Here is a 19,188-nt window from a genome sequence, read left to right as displayed (position 1 = left end):
GTCGTATGGTTAGGTAGTACATTTGCGGAGACGTCTTAACTATGCACTGATAAACACAAATCCACATTAGAGCATCTTAATAAAGACGTTGCCAGTGCAGTGATCAGTGTTATTATATTAAACAAAAAGGTTTGTTTTGTTGTGCTTTGCGGGCTAAATAAGGAGCCAAGTTGCACTGTGGTGTCACTAATGAAATCCGTCTTCAGTGGAGCAAAGCAGCTCATGCCGCAGTAATGAACTCATTATCCTTAACTTTGTCTTAGCTGACGGCGTGTGAGCTATTCCGCATCGCACAGTCGTGTATTTACAGCTTTCAAACAAACAAACGTTACTTTTCCGACATTCATGCTGCAACCCCCCCCGACAAGCCCTCAAGGTATTCAACTGTTCCCCCGCCCTCCCCAAAACTTGCCTTCATTGTGTACCCATGCAAACAACCCCGCCCCCCGTCTTATTGTCACGGTTAAGTTCATTTAACCTCACTCCCCCTGCAGAAATTCGTAATTGCCTCGTAGCCCAAACATGACACGGCATTTCATGTCACCCGCATTAAAAGGCGAGGCAATTAGAAACAAAAGGGGAGAAGGTTTGTTTTTTGTTGGGTTTTTTTGCGTGGCCGCTCGTGGCCGGGCATGAGTAATTGAAAAAAAAATGATGATCTAATGACAGATGCATATAATGAGGCGATTAAAAGTAGAGCAGAAGTTGTGAGACAGGCTAAATATGATGTTAGATGTGCACATCAGTAAGTTAGACGCACATTCAGCAGAATGGAAAAATTAAAGCACGCTGTGTTTGATGCTGACCATGCGCCAAAATACCAGGAATGTGAGAAAGAGTGGGCGGGGAAAAAGTGTTAAAACGTGACAGGTGCCAAGTAAAATAATTTCTTTCGGAGCCTCATTTAGTCCACATCAATGCATCGGGTGTTATTAAAAAAAATTATAAAATAAAAATCTCTATCTACGAGTGAAGTTTGAAAAAAAATGTCAGTCCACATAAAAGCACATTCACAGGCTGTCATGCACATTGACCAATCAGAAGCCGAAAAGATTATTAGTTCATCACTACAGTGAGATATTAGATGTACAATGACGACTACATGATCTTCATTCACTATCAACGTGTCCTGTGGCAAACACCCAAGGTCAATAACTTTGTTGTTGTTCAATAACGTTTAAAAACATGATATCATGATATTCTGTTCCTTTAACACAAACCGAAAAGCTCTGTTTTACCCATCCACACACACACGCTGAAAATCTCCACTCTGCCTGGAGTTTTCCAAAAGCGCAGTTTTTAAAGGAAAAAAATCTTTAAAAAACTACGTGTGTGTGCGCACAAGAGGCCAAAACCCATAGAAAACTTGTTTTTAAAATATCTGTATTCATGTGGACGAAGCCTCAGGCCAGGTTGGCTCAGTAGTCTGGTCGGAACAAAAACGTTTCAAATAGATAGTTTGTGTGCACTAGAGTGCAATTTGCTTAGCGTTCATTTTGGTACTTTCATCATGGGACAAAATGCCCAGACCAGCTGGAAACGTGCAAGAACTGAAATTTGCACTGTTGGATCTTAAGGAAGTTCTAAGTAGAGTTTCAAAATGGTAAAAAGAAGAAACTGGAGTGAGACAAAAAAAAATAGAGTAAGCAATTTATTACAAACATAAGTGAAATAGGCTGTTCATCAGCTGATCAAAAGTGTAACACCACTGCTTTAAAAAAAAAAAAATTAAAATGCCCCTAAAATAAAAATAAAACATATAAAAAGGAGTGAGTAATGATTAGCTGTGCCAGTCTTGTTAATGAGGTGAAAAATGGGTTTGGCATGCTTGATGCCAGTGTGTCCAGGAGGCTGGTTGGAATGTTGCTCCAGGTGGTGAAGATTGCTTCACGGAGGGCATCCACCGGCTGGAACTCATGTCCAGTTTTGTAAATCCATCCCCAAATGATCTCCATTGGAGAGAGGAGCTTATTCTTCTGGAAAAAGTCCTTTGTGAAGTGCAGCGTTGAAAAAGCCGGTCATTACCACACAGACAAGGGCTTTCAGTCATGAGGGACTCTCTCTCTCTCTCTCCCCCCCCCCCCCCCCCCCCCCCGCAACATCTCCACATAGCCGGCTGCCGTTTGACGCCCCTGCACAACCCGAAGCTCCAGTGTTCCATTGAAGGATCATGACGGTGGAAAACATCTCAGGTGGGATGTCCTTGTCATGCCAGTAACATTGGAAGCCATCAGGACCGTCAAGTGAGAATAAAACTTTCTTCCACCTTTCAATGTCCTATGTTTGGTGCTCTCCTGAAAATTCCAAAAATTGTGGCAATGAAGGAGACGAGGCCTTTGAAGACATTGCATGCAGATGTTGAATGCACCAGTTACAACCTTCATTTTGGCCGAGGATGGTCCCGTGTCTTGACAGACAGCCAATGAGATCCTCCGGTGACATTTTTTTGGGTCAACCACTTGACTTTTTTGCTCCATGAGCCTCAGGATGTTTGAAGAACCTCAGCAGCAATGGCGTGCTGGGAGAGGCCTTGCTGATGCAGCTCAACCAGCCCGCCGTCTTCAAAGAGAGAAAGCTTTTCTTCCTTTGCCATCAAGAGATCATGACAGTCTGAATACCTGACACTAAATCACATTCAATACACAGTTTTGCCAACATTTTGCCTTTTAAAAGGCTGTGCTCTTAAAACTTTTGATCAGCTGATGAACACCCTATTTTACTTTCATGCTCGTTTGCTTACATAAAAGAATTTGTTTCATTCCCATTTCTTCTTTTTTGCATTTTGAAGCTCTGCTTAGAGCCTCCTCAAGATCCAAAAGTGCAAAATCTACATTCTTGACACTTTTCAACTGGTTTTACAATTCTGATTAGGAGTGTATATATAAAGTAAAGATTTCATTGGGTGTCTTTCATGAATTAGTACGTGATGCAGCTCAAATATTCCAAAGTAAAATGCCGTCTGCTGGGTGGAATACGTCAGTTATTTATATATTCTACTATTTACACCAGTTTTATTTCACAAAAAGCTTCTCAAGTATACTTTCAAACAATGCTGTTCTCAAACACACACACACACACACACACACACACAGGCAGAGACAACACATTTTTGTCTTGCATGTTTATCATTTCTGCATGCTAGCAAATACATTTAAACAGTACCACACCAAATTCACACTGCCGGTCCACTTGTTTGGTACACGCCAGGGTTGGAATGGTTCACACTTGAGCAAACAAACCTCAATATGAGAGGAAATGTACCAGCGATCCTTCTAACTGAACCAAACACGACAAGTGTGATGTAGAGCATGGTATGTTTTCAGGATGAAGCGTCACCCACATGACCACCAGTAATGTCATGCAACAGAGTATTTGTAGCACGCTCGGAGTATTTGACATCACAGTCTGCATTTGGACCACGTCGACAGTCGGATCCCAAACACCAAGCTAAATATCAACTTCCTCCACTGCAGCCAAACGCACGCCCATTCATCATCATATGCATACCAACAAGCAAGCGTGGCGAAAAAGCGCAAGCAGCTGCATAACAGGAGCCACTTTTGAGCCCCGCAGGATTATCCGAATGTGCTCAAGCCTGATAAGTGGCTTAATGCAAGAGCTCCATTGGATGTTTTTTTTCTGCTGAGGCTGAGACCCAAACACACGAGAAGCACTACTTAATATAAAGTTAGCCAAATCATGCTTTTTTTGGGATTATGTCACCATGCTAACACTGCCGTTTCAAAGGGGGCAGGGATATACTGTAGAATTTATACACCAAGTGAGTACAAGCCTCATGTTCCGGTAAGCATTTTTATGACAGGATATCATCACGAAGGACAGTACTATAGAAATAAATACACTTTAGAGTAGTCAGGGTGCAACTTGTATAGCAGTATAGATTTACTATTCACTGAAAATGAGTCAACACACATCCATCATTGTCTAAAAACACACGGGACTGGTAAGATAGTGTCTTTCCTACAGTTGTGATCTGAGGCTGCACGAGTGCTGCCAACATGTACTGTCCAGGGGCATCAAACTCAGTTATGCTTGCCTGTAACAGTGCAACAATATAAATGTAGAAGCGCCCCTTGATAGATTACATACTGGAATATGAGTACTTACATCATGTATTTACTTACATTCACAACACATGTCAAGGTGCCAAGCAGACATGTCAGTATACAACCGTTGTATCATTCATTTTAAATGGGGTTTGACAGAAAAATAAGAGCCCCAATTGCATGCAGTTCAAAAAATAATTACATTTAGCAAGAACGATAAGCGTCTTTTTGTATATATTCTTTCAAATAGAAATTGAAAAACAATACAAATAATACAATTTAAAATAATGATTCAATAATTTAATAGTTATTATTGAAATAATACATTTTAAAAAAGGAATCTTTTTGATGTGCATTATTTCCAGGCTTTCACGAGCCACATAAAATGATATGGCGGACTGAAACCAGCCCCCAGGGAAGTCACCTGTACCGTGGTAGACACTGAAGAAACTGTGCTGCGTGGCAGTTCTTAACATGCTAAGTAGCCCAGACGCAGCTACAAGATGATCGAGTGCTCTGCTGAGGAAGGTGAAGGCGTGGCCGCGTACGTCTCGCCCAGCCCTGAACCCAATTGAGCACTCATGGGACATCCTGAAGTGAAAGGTGTCTAACATCCACCATGGAGGAGTGGGAGAAGATTCCAGTAACAACCTGTGCAGCTTAGTGCTAGATAAGAATGGTGCTCACTAGGGTCGTGAAGCGCCAATGTGTCAATACAGTGAGCCGTGGCGCGCAGTCGCAGGGAAAACACATCATTAGCTCTGCGTTTGAAAATATTTCTACTGGTATACGTAATTTTCTTATCTTTGGAATGATATAAAAATGGTATATAAAAATGATCACCCATCCCAACGCTTGCATTAATATCAACACTAAGGACACAATTTGGTCCACAGTGAGGTCCACTCACTTGCAAATATATACAGTACTTCCATACAAGCTGTACACTGACTGCTCTAAAGACCATCCAAGCTTCTCTTCTACAGTGTTGTCCCTTGGTGGCATGTAGTAAAAGCTTGCAGGTATACTGCATTGACTGAAAAGCTCAATCAACCTTCTCCTTCTTAGCAATCAAACATTGGCTGAAAGGGAATTTGAATGTGCAAATTGGATGCTGTTGATAAGTGATCAAAATTCACAGCAGCGCTTTCCTTGCAGAGATGATGAATAGCAGCTTTAATGGCAAGCTTTGAGGTTTAGCAGACTGAGACTTAACGCTGAGTAATGTCCTGCAGGGGGAAAGTGCTCGTTTCCCAGCTTACACAGGTAATGCAGGGGGGGGGTCAATCTTGTGAGTGGACATGATGATGATGATGATGATGATGTTGCTATTGCGGTTTGCAGAGGGTGACTCATTCACCCACATCCAACAGGTCAAAGCCTCATTATCCCACCGTGGAGGAAGCATCTTTGTCTCTTAGAGTTGAAAAAAAACAGATTAAAGAGCTTTTTAAACGGGGAAGCAGTCTACTCACGCTTACTGCTCCAAATCTGTCGCCTTAGTGTTGGGAGACAGGATGACAGTTAAGTGGGTCGACTAAATCTTGCCTCTTTGCTGGGAAGTGCGAAAAATGCAATCAGTGGTGCACACCTTACCTTGCATCCAGTGAAACTCAAGTAGGTCAAGGTAGCACACTGATGAACGTGAGCGGCTGCGGGGCCGGAAGCATTACGCTTGCAAATAAACGAGTGCAGTCAACAAACTTCTTTTCTGTGTGCAAGTTTCCACCGGTCGCATTATTGTACATCGAATGCAGACAATCACTCCTCTTTGTAAGGCACATGTTCAAACATCAATGTGTGCTTTGTGTGCGGGCGACTCATTTGCTCTTTAGCTCAGCACGGGGCTGTGCGGGTGAGTAAATGATGGCGGCCTCCCAGGTGTACAGACCCAATGGATCAATAGACAAGAGGGGAGAATCAACACTGCTTGTTTAAAAAGGGGCCAAATAGCGAGCCCCAGGGCGTCTAGTGACTACTCCCGGTTCGCACAGCCACAAATGACGGCACCACTCAGACCCATGTGTGTACATGCAGCCGCCATGTCGATGGATTGTGTCGTTTGTGAACGTCACCTTTTTCCCGATGAGCTTCTTCCTGAGGAACTCGCGGGCCTCGAACATGTAAGGGATGTCGTAGAGCGGACGGAATCGCTTGTCCTTGTCCTTGTTCTTCTCCTGTTCAAAAGGGGGGAAAAGAAAAAAAAGGTGAATCAAAGAGCCGCACACAAACAACAAAACACCCACGCTCTGACACAATCACCACGAATAGAAGCCATTTGCAAAATGGAGCCCACACACAAACACACTCGTGGTGGCAGGTGTTTTTTCTCGTAGAGGCAGAATAAAAAATAAATAAGAATCTAGCAAATGACAATGGCGCAGTTGTGAAAATAAAGGCAGGTGCTAACGAGGAGATACCAGGTTAGCACGCTTGCCTGGCGGACAACGCTACGCTCATTATATCATCAAATGAAAGAAACAAACCGCATCCATATGGTAATTTGTCAATGGAAAATCCCATTTAATGTCTCTGGAAGTGGTGGAGCCTTGTGTTCCTCAGGTGCCGTTTCTGACTTGCCCAGTTGGGGATTCGAACAATTCTTTGATCTCCTGCTGATTTTGGAAGTTTACCACCTTAGAAAAAAGATATGACCACACTTGCTATGTTTACATGCAGTCAATATTCCGGTTAAGGTCAATATTCCGGTTTCTGAAACATTCGGAATAACCCGTTTACATGCGTATCATGAAAAAAAAACAAAAAAATGCACTGACTACGTCTCGACGCAATGCGTCATTTCCGCTTCTTCTTCGTCTATCCAAAAACAATGAACAGCCTGGGCCCGTAGAAGTCGCCTTTGTTTGTGCTTTGGTACTGGTACTGACCCACCACCAGTACTTGACACTATTCTCTCTCACTTTCATTAAAGGAAGGCGAGAATGAGCTGTGCCATCCATAGCCACGCTACCCATTTCCACCAGAGCACTTTGGATGAAGGTGCGTTCGTATAAACCCTGCTTGCTGTAACTTCTTGCGTACCTTCTGATAGATTTGGCTATGGCGGTACTCTACAGTCTATAAAAGACATAATGTTCCTGTCTTTCATCACACTAACCAGGTTGGCTTGTGGGGTTTTTACGTGTTGTCATGTTTGCTTTCCAACAGAACATGAATTAGAACACAAATTAATGTTCCTTTCAATCAGGATATCCTGAGAGGTGCATACATGACCCAATATTTGGGTTAGGAAAGGAGTAACCCACAGGGAATATTCAGGTTTTTAAAACACACCTAAGTTTTTGGCTTCTTTGTCCTTCTTCCCCACTCCCTCTGAAACACTTCAAGTTTAGAGTAAGTCAATCGGAGAGGCTAACTAGTTAGCAAGCCGTCCCTGCCATAATGTCAAAGCCTGTATTTAAAAAGTCGAACAGGTTTTCTATGCTCTTGAATCCTACTTTGCGGAAATGGACTTATCACGGTCAGGTCTGGAACCAATTAAATCGCAATAAACGAGGGATTTCATTTATTTGTACTTATAAAATGTTATGCGTCCATTATTCCATTTGATTTGACTAACATTAGCACACAATGGGCACACGGTGGCCAAGTGGTTAGCATGTTGGCCACACAGTGAGGAGATCGGGAAGACTGGGTTCAAATCTCCGCTTGGGCATCTCTGTGTGGAGTTTGCATGTTCTCCCCGTGCATGCATGGGTTTCCTCCCACATTCCAGAAATCATGAATGTTAGCTTCATTGGCAACTCTAAATTGTCCATAGGTATGAATGCCAGCGTGAATGGGTGTTTGTCTATACGTGCGACCACACCAAGTCAGCAACTCCAGCATACGCGCGACCCTAGTGAGTACCCAATGTTGCTATGATTGCTCTGCTAGAGGTCGCTTGTCTCCAACTCAAGCTCTCCACATACTTATCACCTGATTCAAAAATAGCATTTGGTGTCTAGGTCATCATCTAACATTTTCGCATGAATAGTCAGATATTTTCTCCAGAAGCTGTCTGTTCAGGTTGCATTGATTGGTGTTATTCAGTTGTAGCCATTATTATCGTCAAAATACTTGTCACGTTTATTTTGGAGCCGACTGCCCCAGATAGATTGGGTACTACCTGTTAAGAATTAGTCATGTTCCTGCAGAGACTCCTATTTTGAAACCTATTACTTTGAAAAGTGTCATCAGCAAGGCCGGGTGCAGAAGGCTTTGCCAGTGCGAGTTTAACGCTTTAAGAGATATTTGAAGCTTCCCCTGACTGTGTGTGATGTTTTATTGATGTTCTGACATCATTATAAGATGTCATTATAAGATAAAGAAATACGCAGTGTTTCTTTGGTAAAGACCATCTGACTGATAAACCAATTAGCTATTGTGGCTAACCTGCAAAAGTTAATTTAATTCACTTCTCATATGCATGTCTACACTGCGTTACAAATGATGATGCAAATGATACTCTTGTCTGACTTTGCTAAATAGTCATCATTTTTAGGTCATCAACCTTTAGAGTACAATTTGAATGTCAGTGAGCAAGCCTCCCAATGATAAGAGCATTTTGTTCAAAAATAAAAATTTGAAATGTACTGTTCCACCTGATTCTTCACAGAGAAGCCAAAATGGTCATTTGTTGAATTTGCAGCATAAGGTCATATTTACTGAAAGCAAAGCTATTTCAATCACTAGGATCTGAACAGGCCAAGTTACATGTTATAAGATAAGATCCCTTCTTTCATATAACCTTCACAATTCTTACATTCAACTTGGGAGCTTTCAGAGTGTTTCTGCTTGAATTCCTGCAGAGTCAGAATAGGCTCCCACAGCTGCTCTTTTGTTGTGATCTGCCTCCCACCCTCATAGATTTTTTTCCTTGACGATGCTCCATAGCTTCTCAATTGGGTTGAGGTCAGGGGGGGCAAAAGGGAGCCAAACCATGAGTTTCTCTCCTTTTATGGCCATAACATCCAATGAAAGCTCGGTCGCTATTCTTTGCATCATGAGATGGTGCATTGTCATGCAAGAAGATCATTTTGCTACAGAAGGTATGGTTCTTCACATTGTACCATGAAACAAAGTGGTCAGTCAGATGCTCTACATACTTTGCTGAGGTCATTTTCACACCTTCAATGCCCAGAGGGCCTACCAGCTCTCTCCCAATGATTGTGATCCAAAACATGACTCAGCGACCTCCTTGCTGACATCACAGCCAAACAAAAAACATTTAAGTTTATGATACTAAAATCCTATTTGCATAATAACTTGGAACACAGTGTAGATGACAGCATATGCAGGAAGATCTTGTATAGTAATTGAGACTAAAGAGTGGAGTATATTCAGGCTCTCAGTTTCCTTTCTCAGTACTTTTCTAAAAAAAAAAAAAAATTCTTTACTTGCTATCAGCATGCAAGGTCTACTCCGCTAGCAGGGGGCACACTGCAACTTTTAAAAGCATCTTTTTTTACTAAAAATCCCACTTTTTAGGGCACATTTAATTAAGGTCTTACATTGCAGGCCAATGTGTGCATCCTGAGGGGTTTGACAGCAAGACCGTGCTGTGCAGAATTAAAAAAAAAAAAAAAAGCCAACTCCAACAGGAAAAGATAAAAAAAAAAAAAAAAAGAAATAATTTGCGACTAATGAGCTGTTTCACGGTTGAGAAAGGGAGCGGCGTCACCGTGGGCTGTAAATGTCAGCACTCTGAGCCAATTAGGGCACAGGGAACGGGAGAGGCGGGCGTGAGATGAGGAAAAAGGTAGCACTTCATCATTTAGAAGGTTAATGCAAGCCGAGCGAGGCGAGGAGGGCGCAGGAGGAGATGACATGGCAGAAGACATCAGAGTGACACAAGTGAGGACATGTGGCAGGAACACACGGACAACCACATGAGGGACGTGTCCATTCAGTAGCATGCCTGTTATTAAAAGTTCCCCTATTCTAATATTTTTCCATTTTAAGTCAGTGTCAGAAGTGCTTTTTCTTTTTAAAACACACCGTTTTACGCGTTTGTAGCTTTAATGCTAATGACTGCGTCAAACAGAAACTAGCCCGCTCCTTAACAAACATTGCAATATGCTGCCAGTTGTCATGGCTTGTCCTCTGCTAGCACATTCTGCAAGGGAGGCTGCCGTTATTGTTGTGTACTTTTGCAGAGTTAGTGAGGCCAAATGCTGCACTGATCAAGTGTGACAGCCCCTCCGACCTCGCCTTTTAGCCTCCTTAAGCTCCGCCCCCTCCCTCCCTCCATCCATCCATCCCGCGGTGATAGTAATTGTTGTCAGACTGACGCGTGGCAGGACCAATGATGTTTTTGTTTTCTTCTGCCTTCTTGTTTGTCTCAGCAGGCCAGAGTAAACAGTTGTTGCGTTGTTGCCTCACCAGTGACTAAATGTTGTGGCCGCCCACTTAGTTCGCAGTGTTTTTGCACAGGATTTTGTGAGCTTTTGAAGTAGGGCATTTCAGTCTCAACTGGGAATGTATTGCAAACTAAGTGATTGGAATGCAAAGGTGCAGACCTCCAGCAACAATCTAGGATCTTGCTAGCTACAAGATGGACCTGATGTGATGGGGACATAATGTCCAAACATGTCAAATTTGATTTGACTCATCTGGACGAAGGAAGCTTCTCATCACAAATAGTCCCTCCATATGATATTGTGCTTATCATCGTCCGGTGATCCAAGCAAGGGACTGCAGATGGCCAACACCATTTTTTTTGTGAGATGATAGACTGCCCCCCACAGCCATTGCGATCTTCATGAACCCAATTCAGGAACTCGATTCAACAAACGACTCAGAAACGAGTTGAAATGCACCAATGTCATCAATCATAGGTGCCTTCACATACGAGCATGAACAAGCAGCATTTTTGTTTGTTTTGGGGGTTTAGGGACAGCCCAAAAAGGGGGGAATTATATTGTAGAGTGAATCTTTCTGTGAACTCCAACTGCTCTACAGAAGAAGTCAACATGACCGGACGTTATTTGACAGTTCTTTCATCACCCATCCATCCATCTTCTACCGCTTATCCGAGGTTGGGTCGCGGCAGCAGCCTCTGCAGGGAGGCCCAGACTTCCCTCTCACCGGCCACGTCGTCCAGCTTCTCCTGGCAGATCCCAAGGCGTTCCCAGGCCAGTTGACAGTCTCATCATCATGTCCTGGGTCTTCCCGAGACCTCCTACCTGTTGGACGTGCCCTGAACAGCTCCCCAGGAGCTGCATCTCCCAGAAACTGCAGATGTGTCTTTGAGCGGTTTCTCAATTCTCCACTTTCAATTTGGATTCAATCCTAATGAATTGAATAAGTTGCACATAAACCTGTACCACACACCCAGAGGTAGCAGAAGTAATACTGACCTACTGTCGACAGACATAGCCACAGCCATTTGCCAATTTAACTGTAACTTCAATCAAAAGTTGTTTGATGGCGCCATCTGTGGGGAGTAAAAAGTGCTCCAGCTATGTATCCTACAGAGGGCGCTGTATCACAAATCAATTCACTCAACATTTTCCAGCAGGACGATGCTTTGACAAGATACTGTATTCTGTATGCCTGGAATTGTTTACACGTGTAGAACTGAAAACGTGTATAGGGTTTAGACTACCAAAAATTGCGCATTTGAGGGCTTTTTATGTGTGTCAATTATCTTCCCCCCCCCCACGCCCTGAACGGAATACCAGCATATAGCGAGGACATACCGCATTAAACAATCAACATGTACAGCTACTAAATGCGTACAAATAGTGAGCTTCATTGCTATTTTTGCCCAGAAAACAGTTTCTCCCCCCTTTGTGTTGTCCCTCCTTCCCGCCCCTCCCCTCCAAATCTGACCATCCTGCCACACGACATGTGTGCACCCACGGCGTGTCCCCCGCCCCTGAGCTTGGCGTGACATGTCTTGACCCTTTAATTTGGGATAAGATGACACTGGAGCAGCCCAAGTAGTGAGTCATGGTGCACCGCCGCCAACGTTAGCCAACAATGTGTCCACGTATGGAGAATATGCCGTCATACCTCAGCACGACATGCACCTGAGTCATCACTTCACCTTTGATGTTCCCCCCGCTGAAGCTTGCCCCCCACCCCCGCGCCACTGTACCATCCAGCAAAAAGCGCCATGCCTCTGCAATAGTCACAGACCATTCCTGAGCAGTAGCGGGTAATTTGGAACGAAGGGAATTTACCCCAAATAGAACAGAGCTTCCCCCCCCAGGATAGCGAGCGCAAACTGCTGTTACTGGGTCACGCTGGAGAGACACAGCGATGACGATCCTCTGCTCTTCTCTCTGTGTGAGCTTTCCGCGGGCGGCATTAGCAGAGTTTCTGGATGATGTGCTCAGACTTAGTCTTGTCATTTCACGATGCCGCTCTTGTCACTTTTTTTTTTGGCATCTCCATCTCGGCTCTGAGTCGACATCCTAGTCCTATCTAGCTGCTTTATCAACAGACACACACACCTGTTTGAGCTTTCTTATAGTTTATATGCATTTTATTTAAACACCCTCCTCCTGACCTTGACACATTTTATTTTAATAAGTCCCCTATTATGCAGAATGGACTTTTTGATGATGTTCCAACAGCAATTTGTGGGCATAGAGCCTTTTTATGGATGGAAACACCGCTATAAAAAAAAGCAGGCTGCACTACACACCTTAAAATAAAGCAATTATCTGTCTCAGGTACAGACGTGGGAGTTGGCCGTTTGATCGTGTTTTTCTTCGGCAAATGCTGTTAAAAAAGTGACTGTAATGTTAGCACTGTAGCACATAGCTATGTGAGTGTTGCCAACAGTATCCCACTAACACACCTCCAATACACTAGTGTGGGACCTCTGAGACGCATTTAAAAATTGTAAAAGAAGAAAAAAAAAAAACACCGGGATATAAACATGAGGCATTTTGTTTTGGTGGTTTGGGGACCCCCAAAAGGGGCAAATTATATGGTGTGAATCTTTTGTGAGCTAGTGTTGCTACGGTTGTTTAAAAAATTAAATAAATAAAAAAATACTTTGATATGTTACTCAAACATCACTGCACTCCTCCAGTTAGTCTGTGGCAGTCAGACGCCAGCTCACTCCAACACGATGTCACAACATGTCACGCTGAGAAACACACCTGCTAAGACCTCTCGCTCAACCTGACCCCCCTGCCGGTGAGAAAGGCCGCAGCAGCTAACGAGCTCGGCCCAAAAACAAATGTACACTGCTTCATTTTCATGAGGCGTGTCAAGCAAAAACAAGACAGCTAAAAGTTAAGATGAGATAGCAGTAAAATGCATTTTTGCAGCAAAGGGCTACCAAAGCATCGCTCCTCTGCACTGCTGCCATGGCGACAAAAAACTGGAGGATTGCAGGCGGGAGCTTCTTAGGCTTGGAGTCCTCACTAACAAACCCCAGCAGGAGGCCAATGAACAACTTCTATGGAGGGGAAAAAAAAGGTTAAAGAAAAGTGTAGCTAATGCGAGCACCCTGCAGTAACCTAATGACAAAAAAAGAAAAAAAAAAAGGAAAAATGTGCCGTTTTGTGCTTCCTAACCTTGTTTTAAATGGTGAAATGACGATGTAGCCGTGTTATCCACTGCCTGGATGAATAAGAGAAAGCATGGACACCACAGAGGGAAACAAACAAACAATCACACAGGCTAACAGTGCAGGTCAATAATGTGACCACAGCCTGAATCCCTGGGGGGGCCACGGATGCAGGGAGTGATTGGCAGTACAGATGGAAGCGGTGACTCACAGGATGAATGGCAATCATAGCAAGACAGGATAAATAAGCCCACGCAATAGTTCTTATTACTACTGGCAGGAGACATCTCCCTTTTTCATGTCTTCTCTGGCCTTTTTATTGATGCACTGATGTTTTGAAGGTTGCCATGCGAGGTAACCAAGCAGCACACATTCACACGTGTAGCTGTGATTTTTATTTTTTTTCATATTAAAACGAGAGAAAGCAGTCTGGCTCTCTGCAATGCTGCAAACACTGGGCGTGTGCCAACATCGCTTTGTACATATGAGTGTTCCCACGATCGTTGTGCGGGGGGGGGGGGCAGGTTAGCATACATTAAAGCAGACAAACAAGATTAAAGCAAACATAAATACAATTACAGGAGGGGTTTTTATTTGTGTTTTTTTTTACCTCTCCTTCGATCCTGGGGGGCCGGATGCTGGACAGGTGTATGGTTTTGTACTCGCCGGAGTTCATCTTGACCACCATGGCGTCTGCGTTCACCACCTGCATCACCTGCAAGGACAATTATAGGTTACTGATATGCAACTTAATGATCTCAAACCAACCCCCGAGCTAAATGAGCTTGCCCCCGAGTCCGCGCCCACAACTTCCCGGGGGACAACTTTGCCGTGTGTTCCATTAGAGAATAGAAAACTTGTTTACAGGCTTCTAGAGTCCTCTAGACATGTAATAACAACCCTATGGTTACACTCATATTATCCAATATTGTAGACATACAAGACAGACAGTAAGACATCAATAAGTCATAATATAGACTCACATGTTACCAAGTACTTGCTATTATCTCATCAATGCAATGTTACTGACACCTAGTGATCAGTGTAAACCACTACATATCAACATGCATGTGAATGAGTTCTTTTCAACGCCTTGTTAGTATTTTAGTTCATTTAGCCACATTTATGCTTGATGAAATGCTTAATTTTGGCCAGAAATATGTACAAATGTGCTTAAATATGCATATTTCTTTACTAATAGCCATAGTCAACGAAACAGCGCTGATTCATCAACTAATATACTTTAATTTACAATTGCCACAGTGAAGCGGCGAAATTCAAAGCTCAAAATGGCGAGGAAACATACGCTTTGCACTTCATTCTTTGTTTGTTTTTTAAATCACTTTTTGCAAATTTGTCATGGCCAATTATGCAAATTTCACCATGTCATTTCCAAATGATGATCATGCCTGTGTGGATGGACTGAAAGGAACTCTGCATCCATCTCAAAGTTTTGAACTACAGGCATCTCTCCTTTATAGCGGTTCATTGGTTCCAACCGTGATAAATGAATTCCGGTGATATAGGATTCAATGTTAACAAATGGAATATTTTCGTTAGAGCATAGAAAAGCTGTGTCTGACTTTCTAAATACGGCTTTTAACATAATTAGAGCCCTGCAGACCAGAAATAACACGCCTATAACCACCTTTACACTCCTATTATTCATTGTTTACAACACATTAAACAAGTCTTATAATGGAGAGGCTCCAGACAGCCGCTAGCTAGGTAACCAGTTAGCATTGGATTTATTTCTTCTAAAATGAAGAAGCCAAAAACTTACCACTTCCACACGAAATGGCAGGATAACTTCCCCCCCCTCTTTAATGTCTCAATGTTTTGTGCCATCACTGCCACGTCACGACCAGAATACTACGTATGACTTGTATGTTTGGACTAATAATGGACCATATAGTCAGCCATCATTTATTCATTAATTTCTGAAAAAAACGCAATATAGCGAGGGAGCAATAATCGAACTGTGATATTGCGAGGGACAACTGTATATTGGCTCATTTCCCGCCCACAATTACAGATCTGTTTACTGACACCACAGGCTTCATAACCATTAGAGGTACTAGCTTGTGAAAAAAAAAAAAAAAGTTACATCATTCGTAATGGGCAGAAAAAAGGCTTCTGGCGCCACAACTACAGAGGAGGAGGACGTGGAAGAAAGCCAGGAACGAGGTACACTACGGCAGATAACTGACGTTGAATGACATAAGGAAGGAACTTAAAAGCCATCCATCCATCCATCCATCTTCTCCCGCTTATCCCAGATCGGGCCGCGGGGGCAGCAGCCTAAGCAGGGAAGCCCAGATTTTCCTCTCCCCGGCCACTTCGTGCAGCTCCTCCCGGCGGATCCTGAGGCGTTCCCAGGCCAGTTGGGAAACAGTCTCTCCAACGTGTCCTGGGTCTTCCCCGAGGCCTTGTACCGGTCGGACTTACCCTGAACATCTCCGCAGGGAGGCGTCCGGGAGGCATCCTGACCAGATGCCCAAGCCACCTCATCTGGCCCCTCTCAATGTGGAGGAGTAGCAGTTCTACTCAGAGCAGGGGTCACCAACGTGGTGCGCGCAGGCACCAGGTAGCCCCCCCTACGACCACTTGAGGTGCCCGCAAGCCTGCTTTTCATTCAGGTGTTCAGTTAAAAATGAAAGAACAGTAGAAAGAAATGCATTGTGAAATACAACATGTGAGTTGTGGACACCAGCATTTTGTTTATGTTCTGGTAAAACAAGCATATTCGCTTTGTTTGGGTTCAAAATAAGCTCTGAAAATAACTGTTACAAAAATGAGTAGCTTTTGGCCATTTTCATTTTGTAAAAGTAGCTCTCACAAGGAAAAACATTGGTGACCCCTGACTCAGAGTCTCTCCCGGATGACAGTGCTTCTCACCTTATCTCTAAGGGAGAGCCCAGCCAATCTGCATCACTGCAGACGCCGCACCAATTCGCTTGTCGATCTTGCGTTCCATCCTTCCCACACTCATGAACAAGACCCAGAGGTACCTAAACTCCTCCACTTGGGGCAGGATCTCATCCCCGACCCGGAGATGGCATTGCATCCTTTTCCGGGCGAGAACCATGGACTCCCTCAACACCCTGGCTGTGCCTAGAAATTCTGTCCATAAAAATAATGAACAGAATTGGTGACAAAGGGCAGCCCTGGCGGAGTCCAACCATCACTGGAAATGGGTCCGACTTATTGCCGGCAATGCGAACCAAACTATGACACTGGTCATACAGGGAGCGAACAGCCTCAATTAGCTGGTCCGATTCCCCATACCCCCGGAGTACTTCCCACAGAATTCCTCGAGGAACACGGTCGAATGTTTTCTCAGAGTCCACAAAACACACGTAGACTGGTTGGGCAAACTCACATGCACCCTCAGGGACCCTGCTGAGACCCTCCTCAGAAACTAGCTATTGGGACATGGAACTTAAAAGCAAAATAGATAAATGGCATGAAGAGGCAAAATCCTTACGAGAAAAACAACAAAAAGGATCACTTTATATCGCAAATGGTGTGCTGAATGGATGATTGAGCAGCTGACGCGCATGAACAATGTGATTGTGACTGGGCTTCACATAACACGCAGGGCAAGATGATGCTGGCCAACCTTTTGCAATCAAAAGAGGGATGGATGTGGACGCCAACGACATTGAAACGTGCATTCCGATGTATGATAGGAATAACACCACCACACCCGAGCATCGCGTTAAATGGTACCAGAGTACCAGAGGAAGCCAATGTACTTGTTGTGAAAGACATCAAGGAAACAGACAAATATTGAAGACGACGTCACAACTCACAAAGACTGGATGCAGCTGGAGGTCCACATTGTCCATATTTTTTGCCCAAAATAAGCATAAAAATGCCTAATTACACTAAAAATACAAATACAGTATAAGCCATTAAGACCACAACTTGTGAATGGAGTATTCTACATTGGTCACTAAGTGTCCGCAATTGTTCGGTAAGACCACCACCGACACACCCGACTTGAACAACAGGCTTTTATTGCAGGTTGAAATTATCTTAAAACAGGCACAATAACAACAACAACAACAACAACAGGGTTACTGTTGCAGTCATAGCCCACAACAAGCTAAAACTCAATTGTGAACACCTATGGTCATTTCCTGCTCACCGTCGATTCTGCTCCACCTACAATGGTTATTTTCTCTGATCATACAGTCATAGAAAACATGATTTGACCACCCTTGTTTCTTCAGTTTCTTGTTCATTGTAATGCCCAATACAACTAAAGGTACCTTTGCTTGGACAAATATAACAACAAAAACAGCTCATATGAATTCCATTTTTGGCAGTACAATGCTATAGATATTCATGTAAGAACTTGGATATCAGCTCTTAAAGGAAACTCTCATGAGCTGTATTTGCTAGCGTCATTATATTTGCCCCAACAAATGTACCTTTAGTGGTACCAGGCATTAAAATGGATCAATAAACGGAAGAAACAAGGGTGGTCTAATCATTTTTTTTTCCCATGATTGTATATACTATTTTGGGCAATACAAATGTAAAGATGACTATTTGGGTGTTATTTCATGTCTAGATGCTGCTAATTTTGTTAAAAAAAAAAAAAAACATATTCAGAAGATCGTAAACACGTTTTCAATGCCATAAGTACAAAAATATTCCATTTATAAAGAAGGAATCATACTTTGAGGAAAATCACTTATCGTAGTCGAGTCTGGAACCAATAGTTGTAGTTGAGATTTTTTCCAAAGGAAGTTGTACGACATCCCCATCGGCAGTGTGGTGCATCAACAGGGACTTTTCCCCTGCCAAGTCCTGAGTTCTGCTCAAAACGACCCCCACCAAGTAGGCGGAACTACTTTCTTCAACACCAAAAACCATCCAGAACTCTGCTCACGAAAAGAAGTAGGGGGAAAAGTCATTGTTGATGCACTACACTGCTGATGGAGATGTCATACAACTTCTGTCAAAAGTCCCAACTGTGCCTTTAACATTATGTTGTCGTATGTGACGTGGTGGCGGTGGTGGTCGGAATTTGGATGGCCGTCTCCAAAGACGCTCCCCAAGGTATTATCAGCCTCCTGGCTTGGCTCGGCTTCTGAAGAAGGCCTTGGCTGCTTCCCAGACGCTGGAGTGACCAGCCAGGAAGGAGACTGACAACTTGGAAGTTGTGCACTAATTAGAATGTTCAGAATCTAGCTCATTAGCATGGCTAGCCTCCACGCAATTAAAAACAAACGCAATTCATTGTTCTACTTTTTCTTTTAACGAGCAGGTCAGATATGTTGGTCAAAAATATCATCTTACTACTGTGCTGCATTAACATAACACGCCACGCGGGACCCCCGCTGAGAGACCAAATAACTTGAGTCACACATCTAGCAGGGAAATTATGCAAATCTTCCCCCTTGATGAAAAGTCGTCATTTAAAGTCATGAATACAAATGAAACGAGAGGGTAAAAAAATAATGAGCGGCATTCGAGAAAAGGAAAAAAAAGCGTGTGGCCATCCAGTGCTGCAAAGACAGATTGGGGTTAGAACAGTATGGTGTGGAGACGGGAGGGGAGTAGGTGCCCAAAACA

General features: G+C 43.4%; 1 protein-coding gene across 1 annotated transcript in view; it reads right to left on the bottom strand.

The window, feature by feature from the left end:
• The window catches only part of snd1 (staphylococcal nuclease and tudor domain containing 1), a 160,447-nt gene that overhangs the window by 125,559 nt on the left and 15,700 nt on the right, over positions 1-19,188 (bottom strand). Inside the window, exons 10-11 of the mRNA XM_054800418.1 lie at positions 14,210-14,314; positions 6,143-6,244 (exon numbers count right to left, since the gene is read on the bottom strand). Coding sequence (XP_054656393.1) covers positions 6,143-6,244; positions 14,210-14,314 — 207 coding nt within the window. The remainder of the gene's footprint in view (positions 1-6,142; positions 6,245-14,209; positions 14,315-19,188) is intronic.

Source organism: Dunckerocampus dactyliophorus, chromosome 15, assembly GCF_027744805.1.
Source record: "Dunckerocampus dactyliophorus isolate RoL2022-P2 chromosome 15, RoL_Ddac_1.1, whole genome shotgun sequence".
NCBI classification, from domain to species: Eukaryota; Metazoa; Chordata; class Actinopteri; order Syngnathiformes; family Syngnathidae; genus Dunckerocampus; species Dunckerocampus dactyliophorus.
Note: the sequence above shows the minus strand (reverse complement) of the source record. Positions and strands in the feature narration are given on the sequence as shown.